Source organism: Plecotus auritus (assembly GCF_963455305.1).
Source record: "Plecotus auritus genome assembly, chromosome: 7".
Classification (NCBI taxonomy): Eukaryota; Metazoa; Chordata; class Mammalia; order Chiroptera; family Vespertilionidae; genus Plecotus; species Plecotus auritus.
The window spans coordinates 59689647-59705756 of record NC_137774.1 but is presented as its reverse complement, the minus strand read 5'-3'; the positions used below and the strand labels follow the sequence as shown (position 1 = coordinate 59705756).

The 16110-nt window shown below is 53.7% G+C and overlaps 1 protein-coding gene across 2 annotated transcripts in view; it reads right to left on the bottom strand.

Annotated features, from left to right (window-relative positions):
* The window catches only part of LOC308255047 (acyl-coenzyme A synthetase ACSM4, mitochondrial-like), a 33530-nt gene extending 19211 nt beyond the window's left edge, over positions 1-14319 (bottom strand). For both annotated transcript variants that reach the window (XM_080681875.1, XM_080681876.1), the window contains exons 1-3: positions 14051-14319; positions 8555-8805; positions 1565-1775 (exon numbers count right to left, since the gene is read on the bottom strand). In XM_080681875.1, the coding sequence (XP_080538001.1) occupies positions 1565-1775; positions 8555-8761 (418 nt within the window). In that variant the 5' untranslated portion in view covers positions 8762-8805; positions 14051-14319. The remainder of the gene's footprint in view (positions 1-1564; positions 1776-8554; positions 8806-14050) is intronic.
* Between the last annotated feature and the right edge of the window lie 1791 nt (positions 14320-16110).

The following is a 16110-nucleotide window of genomic DNA, read 5'->3' as shown; positions in this document are numbered from 1 at the left end:
AATATTTTTATTGGTAAATTGCGTGGCCAGAAAAGCCTGGAGACCACTGTTCCACGCAGCTGCATGGGTCGCAGTGGCTGCCAGTGAGGGCCCATGAGACGGGCTGGTGAGCGGCAGAGTCGGCCCTCACGCCTAGGCTTCCCAGCAGCCCGCGTCCTGGCGGAGCACCGCACTGCTCAGGCTGAGCTCACCCCATGCTCAGCCGTCCTAGACTCTGGCTGGAGGCAGGCCAGCTCCTAGGGGCGAGCAGAGGGAGGTGGGGGAGGAGGTGGAAGGCGGTGGAAAGGCGGCTGTTCTGTCTGCAGTGAATCAGCGGGAAGGAGGCAGCGTGTGTGTGAAGAGCCACTCTCCCTGACTGAGCACTCATGTGCCTGGCATCTCACTTAAAACCAGTCCCACTTGACGACGTGACAGCGGGGCTGCGGGCGCAGTCAGCAAGTGGCAGAGCCGGACTCGGAGGTTCATGTCTGAGACTCCCAAGACTTGTACGGACCCGAGACCTATTTCCTGGTGAGTTCCCTGAAGTCAGCTAAATAGGAGGAGGTAAAGTTGAATTCCTAGGAAGGAGACTTTATTCAAAGAATATATTTTAAAGCTCTTACATATCATCCCCTCTTGAGAAAACAGGTAAATATGCGATGATGAGGAAGTAAGAAAACACCTTAGAGCCGAGCTGGCATGGCTCAGTGGTTGAGCATCGACCTATGAAGCAGGAGGTCCCAGGTTCGATTCCTGGGCAGGGCACATGCCCGGGTTGAGTGCTTGAACCCCAGTAGGGAGCGTGCAGGAGGCAGGGGATCAATGATTCTCTCTCATCATTGATGTTTCTATCTCTCCCTCTCTCTTCCTCTCTGAAATCAATAAAAATATATTTAAAAACAAAAAACAAAACAAAACAAAAATAGATGGCAAACTCATAGGCCATGGTTTTTGCTGCCCTCTGTCCTAGAGGAGAGAAGAACCCTGTAGGATTTGGGGTACAGTATAAATGACATCTTTGGAGAAAACGTGTTGTTGAGTACATTCACCTTTTTGTCTGGAAAGAGGCAGAGGTTTTCCAACTGGGTCCACGGTCATACTTTCACAAGTCCTTGCTTTCTAAAATGCCTTCGCCTCTTTTTGTATTTTCATATCAGGGAGAATTCAAAGATACCAGAGACCTAATTTCTGGATCACCTGGGTAAACATTTCACAGTACAGCACTGCGAAGAGGCGTCGGCACCCACACTGGCTTTGGTAGAGCTTTGTGTTTAAATCTCAATGGCATAACTTTGTAGCTGTGTGACTTTGGGCAAACTTCTTAACCTCTCTGAACCTCAGTTTCCTCTCTTGCAAAACAATAATGTCATAATACCAAAGGTAGTTCATTATTGTTACTAAGGTAGTTTACTGTTATTATTTAGGTAGTTTTATTATTATTATTACATGGTTGCCCTTAGTTTCAGCTCTGATTTTGCTGTGCTTGTATACATTGCTTCAGTCAGAACTAACAATTCAGAAAAACCTCACCTTCCAGTCTCGCTCTGTTCTGTCTGGTTTACAAAAGTTAAATATGGACACTGACCTGTTCGCATACAAGCCACGTTGACCAGCCACCACTCCGGGACGCGGGGCAGAATGACTGCCACTCGGTCGCCTCTCTCAAGGCCGCAAGGCTCGGTGAGCACGTTGGCGGCCTTTCGGGACAGGGTGCCCAGCTCTCCGAAGCTCCACTTCACCTCGCCCCCTTTGCCATTCACCCACCACAGGGCGGGGCTGGCTGGTCTCTCTCCTGTCTGGCCACAGGCACATGAAAGAGAGGAGAAGGCTTAGGACTGGTCACCAAGTAGAGGGACATCCACTGTCGCGCCCTTCGCCCCTGTGCTGGTGGGTCAGGGCACAGCACCCAACTCGTCTTTGGGGGACTCCTCTCCTACTGAGTACAGTCTTGGTGCTTTTCCTTCCCTGGCCGCTGGCTGGCCATGCGACCCCGTCAGGCCGATGAGTCTCTCTGGGACCATCAGCTCTTGGTGTGGTGTGTCCTCAGGTCGTCCTGGCCTCTGTCCTCATGAGGACGGACACTCCAGCTTCCAGCCCCCCCATATCCCTGCAATAAAGCTCTTTCTTGCTGACATTAAACCCTGTTCCACCTAAATAACCCCCATGGGTGCCACAAGCTAGCGGCATCGGTGTACACCCTCAGGGCGGCATGGGCTTCATGGGCAGCAGACGGGCTGGGGGGTCGTGCTGGGAAGAGGCTGCAGGTTGACTGATTGATTTCTGGAGGAAACATCTCACCAAGGTTTTACACAGTCAGTGGTCAGTGCTGCAGAAGCTCTGATGCATACCCTCCCCTCCCCTCCCAGGATGCTCTTTACATACCACCCGCCCTCTGGAAAGCCTCCCGCAGCCCCCTTCTCCCACAGCCCTCTCTCTCTCTGTTCCCTCAGCCTTATCTCTCTCTGTTCCCGCAGCTCTCTCTCTCTCTCTCTGTTCTCACAGCCCCCTCTCTCTCTGTTCCCCAACCCCTCCCATCTCTAAGTTCCTGCAGCCCTCTCTCTCTATTCCCCCAGCCCTCTCTCTCTGTTCCCCAAGCTCTCTCTGTTCCCCCAGCCCTCTTTCTCTCTGTTCCCACAGCCCTCTCTCTGTCTGTTCCCCCAGCCCTCTCTCTCTCTCTGTTCCCACAGCCCTCTCTCTGTCTGTTCCCACAGCCCTCTCTCTCTGTTCCCCAAGATCTCTCTCTCTGTTTCCCCAGCCCTCTCTCTCTGTTCCCACAGCCCTCTCTCTCTCTGTTCCCCCAACCCTCTCTCTCTCTCTGTTCCCACAGCCCTCTCTCTGTCTGTTCCCACAGCCCTCTCTCTCTGTTCCCCAAGATCTCTCTCTCTGTTTCCCCAGCCCTCTCTCTCTGTTCCCCAAGATCTCTCTCTGTTTCCCCAGCCCTCTCTCTCTGTTCCCACAGCCCCCTCTCTCTGTTTCCCCAGACCTCTCTCTCTGTTCCCACAGCCCTCTCTCTCTGTTCCCACAGCCCTCTCTCTCTCTATTCCCCCAGCCCTCTCTCTCTGTTCCCACAGCCCTCTCTCTCTCTATTCCCCCAGCCCTCTCTCTCTGTTCCCGCAACACTCTCTCTCTGTTCCCGCAGCCCTCTCTCTATGTTCCCACAGCCCTCTCTCTCTGTTCCCACAGCCCTCTCTCTCTGTTCCCACAGCCCTCTCTCTCTCTATTCCCCCAGCCCTCTCTCTCTCTGTTCCCGCAACACTCTCTCTCTGTTCCCGCAGCCCTCTCTCTATGTTCCCACAGCCCTCTCTCTCTCTGTTCCCCAAGCTCTCTCTCTCTATTCCCACTGCCCTCTCTCTCTGTTCCCCAAGCCCTCTCTCTCTGTTCCCCCAGCCCTCTCTCTCTCTATTCCCACAGCCCTCTCTCTCTCTTCCCACAGCCCTCTCTCTCTGTTCCCCAAGCTCTCTCTCTCTGTTCCCCCAGCCCTCTCTCTCTCTATTCCCACAGCCCTCTCTCTCTGTTCCCATAGCCCTCTCTCTCTGTTCCCCCAGCCCTCTCTCTCTCTATTCCCACAGCCCTCTCTCTCTCTTCCCACAGCCCTCTCTCTCTGTTCCCCAAGCTCTCTCTCTCTGTTCCCCCAGCCCTCTCTCTCTCTATTCCCACAGCCCTCTCTCTCTGTTCCCCAAGCCCTCTCTCTCTGTTCCCCCAGCCCTCTCTCTCTCTATTCCCACAGCCCTCTCTCTCTGTTCCCATAGCCCTCTCTCTCTCTATTCCCACAGCCCTCTCTCTCACTATTCCCCTAACCCCCTCTCTCTCTGTTTCCCTAGCCCTCTCTCTCTGTTCCCACAGCCCTCTCTCTCTATTCCCACAGCCCTCTCTCTCTCTATTCCCACAGCCCTCTCTCTCTGTTCCCCCAGCCCTCTCTCTCTGTTCCCACAGCCCTCTCTCTCTCTATTCCCCCAGCCCTCTCTCTCTGTTCCCCCAGCCCTCTCTCTCTCTGTTCCCGCAACACTCTCTCTCTGTTCCCGCAGCCCTCTCTCTATGTTCCCACAGCCCTCTCTCTCTCTGTTCCCCAAGCTCTCTCTCTCTATTCCCACTGCCCTCTCTCTCTGTTCCCCCAGCCCTCTCTCTCTGTTCCCCAAGCCCTCTCTCTCTGTTCCCCCAGCCCTCTCTCTCTGTTCCCCAAGCCCTCTCTCTCTGTTCCCCCAGCCCTCTCTCTCTGTTCCCCAAGCCCTCTCTCTCTGTTCCCCCAGCCCTCTCTCTCTCTATTCCCACAGCCCTCTCTCTCTGTTCCCACAGCCCTCTCTCTCTGTTCCCACAGCCCTCTCTCTCTGTTCCCCAAGCCCTCTCTCTCTCTGTTCCCGCAACACTCTCTCTCTGTTCCCGCAGCCCTCTCTCTATGTTCCCACAGCCCTCTCTCTCTCTGTTCCCCAAGCTCTCTCTCTCTATTCCCACTGCCCTCTCTCTCTGTTCCCCCAGCCCTCTCTCTCTGTTCCCCAAGCCCTCTCTCTCTGTTCCCCCAGCCCTCTCTCTCTCTATTCCCACAGCCCTCTCTCTCTGTTCCCCCAGCCCTCTCTCTCTCTGTTCCCGCAACACTCTCTCTCTGTTCCCGCAGCCCTCTCTCTATGTTCCCACAGCCCTCTCTCTCTCTGTTCCCCAAGCTCTCTCTCTCTCTATTCCCACTGCCCTCTCTCTCTGTTCCCCCAGCCCTCTCTCTCTGTTCCCCAAGCCCTCTCTCTCTGTTCCCACAGCCCTCTCTCTCTATTCCCACAGCCCTCTCTCTCACTATTCCCCTAGCCCCCTCTCTCTCTGTTTCCCTAGCCCTCTCTCTCTGTTCCCACAGCCCTCTCTCTCTATTCCCACAGCCCTCTCTCTCTCTATTCCCACAGCCCTCTCTCTCTGTTCCCCCAGCCCTCTCTCTCTGTTCCTACAGTCCTCTCTCTCTCTGTTCCCGAAGCCCTCTCTCTCTCTATTCCCACAGCCCTCTCTCTCTCTGTTTCCCCAGCCCTCTCTCTCTCTGTTCCCACAGCCCTCTCTCTCTCTCTGTTCCATCAGCCCTCTCTCTCTCTATTCCCACAGCCCTCTCTCTCACTATTCCCCTAACCCCCTCTCTCTCTGTTTCCCTAGCCCTCTCTCTCTGTTCCCACAGCCCTCTCTCTCTATTCCCACAGCCCTCTCTCTCTCTATTCCCACAGCCCTCTCTCTCTGTTCCCCCAGCCCTCTCTCTCTGTTCCCACAGCCCTCTCTCTCTCTATTCCCCCAGCCCTCTCTCTCTGTTCCCCCAGCCCTCTCTCTCTCTGTTCCCGCAACACTCTCTCTCTGTTCCCGCAGCCCTCTCTCTATGTTCCCACAGCCCTCTCTCTCTCTGTTCCCCAAGCTCTCTCTCTCTATTCCCACTGCCCTCTCTCTCTGTTCCCCCAGCCCTCTCTCTCTGTTCCCCAAGCCCTCTCTCTCTGTTCCCCCAGCCCTCTCTCTCTGTTCCCCAAGCCCTCTCTCTCTGTTCCCCCAGCCCTCTCTCTCTCTATTCCCACAGCCCTCTCTCTCTGTTCCCACAGCCCTCTCTCTCTGTTCCCACAGCCCTCTCTCTCTGTTCCCCAAGCCCTCTCTCTCTGTTCCCACAGCCCTCTCTCTCTATTCCCACAGCCCTCTCTCTCACTATTCCCCTAGCCCCCTCTCTCTCTGTTTCCCTAGCCCTCTCTCTCTGTTCCCACAGCCCTCTCTCTCTATTCCCACAGCCCTCTCTCTCTCTATTCCCACAGCCCTCTCTCTCTGTTCCCCCAGCCCTCTCTCTCTGTTCCTACAGTCCTCTCTCTCTCTGTTCCCGAAGCCCTCTCTCTCTCTATTCCCACAGCCCTCTCTCTCTCTGTTTCCCCAGCCCTCTCTCTCTCTGTTCCCACAGCCCTCTCTCTCTCTCTGTTCCATCAGCCCTCTCTCTCTCTATTCCCACAGCCCTCTCTCTCACTATTCCCCTAACCCCCTCTCTCTCTGTTTCCCTAGCCCTCTCTCTCTGTTCCCACAGCCCTCTCTCTCTATTCCCACAGCCCTCTCTCTCTCTATTCCCACAGCCCTCTCTCTCTGTTCCCCCAGCCCTCTCTCTCTGTTCCCACAGCCCTCTCTCTCTCTATTCCCCCAGCCCTCTCTCTCTGTTCCCCCAGCCCTCTCTCTCTCTGTTCCCGCAACACTCTCTCTCTGTTCCCGCAGCCCTCTCTCTATGTTCCCACAGCCCTCTCTCTCTCTGTTCCCCAAGCTCTCTCTCTCTATTCCCACTGCCCTCTCTCTCTGTTCCCCCAGCCCTCTCTCTCTGTTCCCCAAGCCCTCTCTCTCTGTTCCCCCAGCCCTCTCTCTCTGTTCCCCAAGCCCTCTCTCTCTGTTCCCCCAGCCCTCTCTCTCTCTATTCCCACAGCCCTCTCTCTCTGTTCCCACAGCCCTCTCTCTCTGTTCCCACAGCCCTCTCTCTCTGTTCCCCAAGCCCTCTCTCTCTCTGTTCCCGCAACACTCTCTCTCTGTTCCCGCAGCCCTCTCTCTATGTTCCCACAGCCCTCTCTCTCTCTGTTCCCCAAGCTCTCTCTCTCTATTCCCACTGCCCTCTCTCTCTGTTCCCCCAGCCCTCTCTCTCTGTTCCCCAAGCCCTCTCTCTCTGTTCCCCCAGCCCTCTCTCTCTCTATTCCCACAGCCCTCTCTCTCTGTTCCCCCAGCCCTCTCTCTCTCTGTTCCCGCAACACTCTCTCTCTGTTCCCGCAGCCCTCTCTCTATGTTCCCACAGCCCTCTCTCTCTCTGTTCCCCAAGCTCTCTCTCTCTATTCCCACTGCCCTCTCTCTCTGTTCCCCCAGCCCTCTCTCTCTGTTCCCCAAGCCCTCTCTCTCTGTTCCCACAGCCCTCTCTCTCTATTCCCACAGCCCTCTCTCTCACTATTCCCCTAGCCCCCTCTCTCTCTGTTTCCCTAGCCCTCTCTCTCTGTTCCCACAGCCCTCTCTCTCTATTCCCACAGCCCTCTCTCTCTCTATTCCCACAGCCCTCTCTCTCTGTTCCCCCAGCCCTCTCTCTCTGTTCCTACAGTCCTCTCTCTCTCTGTTCCCGAAGCCCTCTCTCTCTCTATTCCCACAGCCCTCTCTCTCTCTGTTTCCCCAGCCCTCTCTCTCTCTGTTCCCACAGCCCTCTCTCTCTCTCTGTTCCATCAGCCCTCTCTCTCTCTATTCCCACAGCCCTCTCTCTCTCTATTCCCACAGCCCTCTCTCTCTCTGTTCCCCCAGCCCTCTCTCTCTCTGTTCCTACAGCCCTCTCTCTCTCTCTGTTCCATCAGCCCTCTCTCTCTCTATTCCCACAACCCTCTCTCTCTGTGTTCCTACAGCCCTCTCTCTATTCACCCAGCCCTCTCTCTCTCTGTTTCCGCAGCCCTGTGCTCCTCCCTCCCCAGGTACTGTAGTGATGCCTGCATCACAGATGCACCTGGCCCTCCCTGCAGACCGAGCTCTATGAGGTTGGGCTGGTTCAGGTACCTTTGGAACGGATGACCTTGCATAAGTTGCTTAACTTCTACAAGGTCAAGTTCCTCATCTGCAACCTCCAGGGGTGATGGGAATTGGATAAATAATATAGGTCAGTATTTCTCAACCTTTAGCCATCTGAGTATCACTAACGGTTGCCAGGTTGGTGTGCACTTGTGCTATTGTTCTTACACAGACTCACCTTTACTTGTATATAGTACCTGAAAAGGAACCGTGTTTACTCACCACCTCAGTGGGAAATCAGCTCCTCTTGCTAAGGGAGCTTACTGAAAAGTAAGTATATTGAAAACAGTGCGTCTTTAAATGCTATCTACTCTCTGTACAAAAGAGAGTGTAGCGAGTGTTAGAGGGGTGTTACAGCATGAAGGGTCACCCCAGCCGGTGTTGCTCAATGGATAGAGCAGAGACCTGCCGAACAAAGGGTCCGGGTTCGATTTCGGACAAGGGCACGTACCTCGGTTACAGGGCCCTCCCCGCCCGGGCCCTTGTCAGGGCGCGTGCAGGAGGCAACCCATCGATGTGTTTCTCTCTGTCTTTCCCTCTCTCTTCCACTCTCTCTGAAATCAATGGGAAAATATCCTCAGGTGAGGATTAAACAAAGAAACCAAAAACACATAAGAGACTGAAAGGAGACTCTCCTGGGGAGGGAAGGGTGACAGCATCAGTCAGTCCTGTGTCCAGGGCTCTGAAAGCCACCTCGGAAGCACAGGGCACCCGGGGAGGCAGGGGCAGGGGCCTGACCGAGGCTACACTGAGATGCTGCGGGGATTTGTTCTCCCCTAACCACTCCCGCGGAGTGGCCCTCAGACCAGAGCTCGGCTTAGTGTTCGGGGTAAGCGGGCGAGCAGCCTGAACCAGTGGGGAGAGCAGGGAGCTCCTGTGTGCGGCCTGGAGGAAAATGAAGGGAACGAGGAGGCTCCAGAGAAAGGCAGCCTCGCTGAGGCTCCGTCTTCCCTGGGGAGAGCAGAGCAGTTGGGACCGAAACCCAGGGCAGAGAGGCCCGAATTAAAGGGGGCAAGTGGGCCCAGAACCAAGGGGAGGGACGCCACGCACCCCCGAAATCACCACCACGTACCTTCTCCTTCTGGGCCCACTGGTCCAGCACATCCCCAGCAAAGTTAAAGCTCTCAGGCAGTGGCCTCTCACAGCGGTTTATGGCTTCAAAGTCAGCAAGGGTCAGGGGCGCCAGGAGCCGGTGACCCGCGTGAAGGCGCCGGCGCACCGGCACCAGCGGGGCAAGCCAGAAGTGCCAGAGTGCCCAGCAGCGGGAAGTGATCCGCATGGTGCCCCGAGGGACTGTGACTGCACAGGGGGCAGTACCACCACCTGTGGGGAGGCACGGGGTGTGGGGGAGAGGCGCGGGCAGTGTCAGTCTCTCCCCACACTCCTGGGGAAACTGCCAAGTGGACTGTGGGCCCCTGAAAGGGTAGACACCTGGAAAACACCCCTCCTCTTCAGAGCTGCAGGAGCCAGCCACCGCCAGCCCCCCCACCTGCTACTAGCCTCCCTCCACCACCAGCCCCCCACCTGCTGCCAGCCTCCCCCCATCGCCAGCCCCTCCACCTTCTACTAGCCTCCCCCCACCGCCAGCCCCACCACCTGCTGTCAGCCTACCCCCACTGCCAGCCCCCTCACCTGCTGCCAGCCTCCCCCCACCCACCTGCTGTCAGCCTCCCCCCACCGCCAGTCCCCCACCTGCTACTAGCCTTCCCCCACCACCAGCCCCCCACCTGCTGCCAGCCTCCCCCCACCACCAGCCCCCCACCTCTGCCAGCCTCCCCCCACCACCAGCCCCCCACCTGCTGCCAGCATCCCACCACCACCAGCCCCCCCACCTGCTGCCAGCCTCCCCCCACTGCCAGCCCCCCGCCTGGTGCCAACCTCCCCCACTGCTCAGCCTCCTCGCCACTGGGCTCTCCCTCTTCATTTTGTCAGTGACCAGATTAGCCTTAAAAAAAAAAAATTCCATCCTGGCCAGGTGGCTCACTTGGTTGGAGCTTCGTCACGTACATCAAAAGGGTTCAGGTTCGATTCCTGGTCCAGGCACATACCTCGGTTGCGTGTTGGGGCGTGTATGAGAGGCACCCAATCGATCTTTCTCTCTCAAGTCGATAAAAACATAGCATCAGGCGAGGGTAAAATATCCCTCAGCTGAGGGCTGTCACGCTCCTGTCCTCAGTCTCAGCTTCTCCCCAACCAAACACTAGACAGACACTTGCTGCCTGGACCCACATTCGAGGCCTCCATCTATCTGCCTTGTACTCTTCTCGAACTCCTCTACTTGAACTTCCTCTTCTAGTAAAAGTCGCTCATTCGCGCTTCATAATCTGCCATTCTCCTTGCCTTTGGCTGCCGTACTTCCTCCCCCATTCAGTCCTCCATCATAGCTGGTTAGGAACCTCCACTTAGTCCTGCCTCAGCCCTTCTCTGGCTGGGACTTTGGAAGAATTACTTTATCCCTTCTGCACCTCAATTTTCTCATCTGTGAAATGGGGAAATATACCTCTCTCCAGGGTTATTGAGGATTTAAAAAGATAATGCATGTAAAATGCATAGCATGTAGAAAAGACGTCCAAGTGTTAACTAATGCCATTATCAGGGTCTTTTCATTAGTGCTGTCATGGCCTTGGCTATGGAGCAGCCCGACAGTGAGTCAGGAGGCCTGGACTTTAGTCCCAACGCTTTCAAAACCTGCCTTGGGACATGGGCCAAGTCACCGCCTCACTGGGCTGCAAACTGTAATCTAGCCTCTTTTGTTCTAATTCTGTGATTATTTCTTCCTTTGAGTTTCCATGACATGCATCGATACTTCTCACGTGACAGTTGTCTGTCTTTAATTATTGATTGTTGTTGCTAACACATGTGCCGTCTCTCACCTCCGAGGGTGGTGTGGGTAGAGGCGAGGAACTGCTGCCTCAGCCGCAGCCTGACAGTCCCCTCCGGGGGAACAGCCGTGTTTATTAAGTGCTGGTGTGGACCAGTGCCTTACATTCCTGATGGTGTTCACATTAGGGCAAGCTTGTGAGGCCAGGGCTAGCATCATCCCCATTTTACAGATGGGAAGACTGAGGCCCAGGGAGACTTAAGTAGCCTGCCCCAGGTCATCTGTCTCATGATGCAGAGGCAAGGGTTGACCCCACGTGGTCTTGTCTGCTCACCCTTTCTGTTGTCGCCTCCTCTGTGCCACCTTCTCCAGTAGAGTTCACGTTGGCGCAGCTCCCCCTGCACCGCCCACACCCCCCCACACACACACCTCAGGCCTATCTGCTGCCTTGTGGAGTGGAAGACATGCCTGCAGCGCAAGGATGCCTGAGCCCTCAGATGGAGAACCTGCGCACAGCAGGACGGGGCAAGTGGCGGTTGTTGCCAAGCCCCCTTTGCTGCTCAGAATGACATCTGGGAAGGGAGCGGCCCATTCGGTGCAAACGCAAATTTACTGTGGCCTGGAAAGTCCCTGTTACATAAGATACACAGGAGAGGGACACGCATGGGAGTAAAAGCTAGAGTAAAGGAGAGGGACACACATGGGAGTAAAGGCTAGGGTAAAGGAGAGGGGCGTAGAGGGCCTTGCCCGGGAGTTAGCACCCTCCTGACAGTGGGGCCCAGCTCCCTCCTAAACATGGACATTCACAAGGACACGCACGCGCATGCGCACACGCACGCCACATATGTACTTGCACCCACGCGTGCCTCTCTGGGTGACCTTTGCCAAGTTGCTTAACATTCCCAAGTGTCATTTCATCTGTGCAAGGAGAGCAATGCTACTGCTTTCCTTACTGGCTCCTCATGGTGCGAGGGGCGCCTCAGCACGGTGCCTGGTAGGCGCCAGGATTCAGTAAACACGGGCATTCAAAGGCAGCCCTCAGGCTCTCCAGGCCAAGGCTTCACTGCAGACATGCACAAAACATCACGGTGGCTTCTCTCATCCTCGCCTCTTTCAGTGCCCAGTCGCTGTGCTCCAGCCCTAGGCACTGAACTGACCCCCACAAGCCTGAGGCATTCAGCCCTGGCTTCCAGCGTTGTGATCTCTCCTGGTCCAAGTGTAATGTGAGTGGAAAGACTCTCAAGATTCGGGCATGTGGACGTTCTTGCTTCCCGAGAACAGTGAGGGGTGCTGTGGCTGCTCCAGTGCCTCTCTCCTCTCCATCTCCTCAACATGGAAACATGACTTTTCATGAATTGCTCTTATTTCCCATACCTCCATGGACAAATTTTTTATTTCTAAATAAATCATCAAATTAACATGCCAAATATCTGAAACTATTTTTAAACTAGAGGCCAGGTGCACAAAATTCATGCACGAGTAGGGTCCCTAGGCCTGACTGGTGATCAGGGCCAATTGAAGCCTTCCAGCTGCCAGCTGGGGCCTTCCTTCATTCCACGCCGCGCCCTGGTGGTCAGCACATGTCATAGCAAGCAATCGAACTCCCGGTCTCCCAGTCGAACTCCCGAGGGGACACTTTGCATATTAGTCTTTTATATATATAGACTAGAGGCCTGGTGCATGAAATTCATGCACTCAGGGCAGAGGTGGGGGGTGTCTCTCAGCCTGGCCTGTGCCCTCTCGCAGTCCAGGAGCCCTTGGGGATGTCCAACTGATGGCTTGGACCCACTCTGCAGGTCCAAGCCATCAGTCAGATATCCTTAGCGCTACCGCAGAGGTGGGAGAGGCTCCTGCCACTGCCGCTGTGCTCGCCAGCCATGAGCTCAGCTTCTGGCTGAGCAGTACTCCCCTTGTGGGAGTGCACTGATCACCAGGGAGCAGCTCCTGTGTTGAGCATCTGCACCCTGGTGGTCAGTGCGCATCTTAGCGACCAGTCATTCTGCCGTTTGGTCGATTTGCATTTTAGCCTTTTCTTATATAGGATTAACATGTAGCCCTTAGTTTGGCAAAGTCTCTGCTTACAGTTCTGTATTTACATGACCATGTTTTGCTGTGCAAGCTTGTTGCTTTGTAAAAATGAGCAAGTAGTCCCATATCTATCCGTCCAATAGTCATTTTGAAAGCCTGCATAAGAATGAACTTTAGTGTGTAAAAACTACTCTCTGCACTGTCAAAAAATTCTTATGCAGGCTTTAAAAATAACTATTTTGAAAGCCTGCATAAGAATGAACTTTAGTGTGGGAAAACTACTCTCTGCACTGTGTCTATTTGTATATTTACAAAAGCATATCAGTTTCCAGAACGACACTGAAGTGTACATTTAAAAATCCGTAATATACAGGGTGTGTTGCCAGGTTTCAGAAAAAAAGGTAGGGATTAGATACTGCAAAGAAAACAACTAGACAATCCCAATATATTAAAAAGAAAGGAAGAAAGAGAGGAAGAAAGATATGAAGTGCAAAGGAAACTAGCTCGCTTGGGCTGGCAAATGCTCCCACTGACCGTCACGGCCTGCTGCTGTCTGGCAGCAGCCTTTGCGTGCACCTCTCGGGCCTCGGAGCGCAGTGGCTGCCTGCCCAGCAGGTACTCCCCATGCACAATGCTATCCTGTCAAAGTGGTTTCCCAAAAAAGATATTGAAAGGAACCATGCAGTTCTGATACAAAAGAAATTTGTAATAAAGCTAAATAACACTAAAGTAAAAGGAAATATTATAGCATCTGTTTCTCAATTTGTATGATCACACTTGTTTATTTCTCTGTTCACTTCTGGTCTCCATAATGAAAAATATTTTTATACAAAATGTACTAAAATTTTATGCAGACTAGATTTGAATGTATATTTAGTAGTTCCTGTGTTATGTGAAATAGGTCTTGCTTATGTAAACACAACCTTGTACTAATAAAGTACAAACCAAAATATCACAGAGGAGGATTTTTCACTTCCCCTTGAGCTTACTTTGCCAGTGACTTGCCTTCTCTCTGTCTCGCTGGTGCACTTTTTTCTGAGTAGGTGCCTGTGGACAGGCCTTTGAAGCAGACCACAGAGCTCCGACGGCCACCACTTCCCATTACATAACCACTTCCTGACTTGGGATTTTGTGGGAAGGCATATGATCTCAGGTTTTAATCTGATCATTTGAGCTCATGACATGATCTTCGCAGAAAATTCTGTATAAACGTGTTTAATAGAATATCTCCCAAAAGCACCTGTGGAAGTGAGAGTTGGGCGAGGCGGTTTCTAAGTCTGAGTGATTGCCAGGGTTAACGGTAAGGGAACCTACAGGGGGAACCTCGGGGAAATGGTGTGTGCTCGGTGGTGTGTTATCTCCGGAGAGAGTCTTGTTTAAGACCAGGCATTTATTTTACACACCAGACGACCGAGGCACTGAGAGGTGAGCAATTTATCAAAAGCCCTTCAACTGGCACGCAGCACAAATTCCCGCTGAGTGTGTCCCCAAAGCCACTGCCAGGAAACGCGGTCACAGATTTGCTGCATCCCTACCACCATCACACAGTAGGAGGACAGCCCTTTCCTGTCAAAGGGCCACTTACCCAGGGCTGGGTCTACAGTTACTGATTATGGCAACACCGTGTGACTCTCCCCTTCCTGCTGCTCTAAGATTTGCACGCACTCTCGCTCCTCGCTTGCTAGAAATATCCCCACGCGTCCTCGGGCCACTCCTTACCAGGCCGCAGGCAGTGAGGCAGCGGCAGGGGCTCCTCACAGGGATGCGGCTGTGCATCTGCCAGAAGACTCGTTCCTCCCGCCCATCCTTCTGTCAGCACCTGTGCCTGGGAGCCGCCTCTGGGGCACAGTGGGGAGGGTCATAATCCCCTGAGGAGGCTTGTCGTTTCTCTGGACATGCTGTGGTTAAAGGGACAGCAACTTATAAGGCACAGCTGTGGGGGCGGGGTGGGGAAACGCAGGGGCAACTCCTCTCATGACCCTGTGTCCAGCAAAAGCTGAGCCCAGCACATTAGTAAATTATTCTCCTCCGCACAGCTGGTGGTGCAAGGTCCACACTCTCCCTGGCCAGCGGCTGCGCTGAGCCCGGACACCGCAGGCTCCGTGCCTGTGGGTAACGGGCCTGGCCTGCCCAGCCTGTGGGCCTGTCCCAGGACTCACATCTGAACTCTCAACTCATTGATCAGCGGACATCACATAAAAACCCCTGGACCCCTGGCTTCCATTGAGCACCGACCCTGTGCCAGCCAGTGTTTGTCCTGAGCTTTATCTCACGTGGGAATTACTTTGTGACAATGTTGCTGGCTGGCGTGAACATGAATTTTGCCTGTCTGTGCCCTTGTGAATGCCAGGTCTTGGCAACAGGAATCGGGGTTCTTGAGGTCTATGCCTACCGGTTACTTGTTGGTGACAGTGACGTGACGGTGGCCAGACGCAGCACTTTCCACCTTAAGAGTTCACACCTCACAGGATACCCAGAAGAGAGCGTCTCTTACGAGTGCAGAAGGAAATGAAGGGGCTGAAGTCAATGAGGTCCTGGCTCAGCCCAGTGTGGTGGACTAGATAAAGGCCCTCAAAGGCGCCGCGTCCTAATCCAGGCCCTATGAGCACATTAGCTTGTACAGCAAAAGGGACTGAACGGATGTAACGAGGTTAAGGGTGAGGCGGAGGTCACTCTAGACCAGTGGTCAGCAAACTGTGGCTTGCGAGCCACATGCGGCTCTTTGGCCCCTTGAGTGTGGCTCTTCCACAAAATACCACAGCCTGGGCGAGTCTATTTTGAAGAAGTGGCGTTAGAAGAAGTTTAAGTTTAAAAAATTTGGCTCTCAAAAGAAATTTCAATCGTTGTACTGTTGATATTTGATTCTGTTGACTAATGAGTTTGCCGACCACTGCTCTAGACTATTGGGTGCCTGATGCAATGACAAGGTCCTTATAGGAGGACTGCAGCGCCTGGCCAGCGTGGTGGCGATGGTGGAGGACAGAGCTGAGAAGACAGGTTACAGAAGACCTTAGATGCCAGGCAAAGACGTTTTCACTTTATTCTGTGATTAATAGGGAGGCTGATGGTTTTGAGCTTTTGATCAATAGCGGTAACAGCAATAGTTTATTAATTTATTTCTAATCTGTCTTTACAAAACCTGATGAAACTGAGTGAAATTAAAATAGTTAGGAAAAAACTGTATACAGAATTTTTGTTGTTGTTAATCTTCAACTGAAGATATTTTTCTCCCATTGATTTTTAGAGAAAGTGGAAGGAGGGGGAAGAAGGGAGGGAGAAAGAGAGAGAGGAGAGAGAGAGAGAGAGAGAGAGAGAGAGAGAGAGAGAGAGAGAGAGAGAGAGGTGAGAGAGACACATTGATTGATTGCCTCCCGCCCACACCCCAACCAGGGCTGGGGATCAAACCCACAACCCAGGTATGTGCCCTTGATCAGAAATGGAACCCGTGACCCTTCCTGTGTGTGCTGATGCTATAGCCATTTAGCCACACCACCCAGGGCTAACAGAATTTTGTAAGTAGTCTGGACTTGAGCTAGACTGGACCTGATGCAGGGTTGAGAATGCATTACAGTGACAACTAAGAAAGGGCAAAAGTTACTCTCTTTGCTTTACTACAGAACCAAGAAACAACCAATGCAAAGAATATCAAGGTCAAGGATGTGCAGGGGTGCATCCCACCAAGAGCAAGAGATAATGGGATAATGGGATAATGGGATAATGGAGGACTGCCAGCACTCAGGACAGTAAAGTGCTGGTAAATGTTTGACAACTGGCTTTCT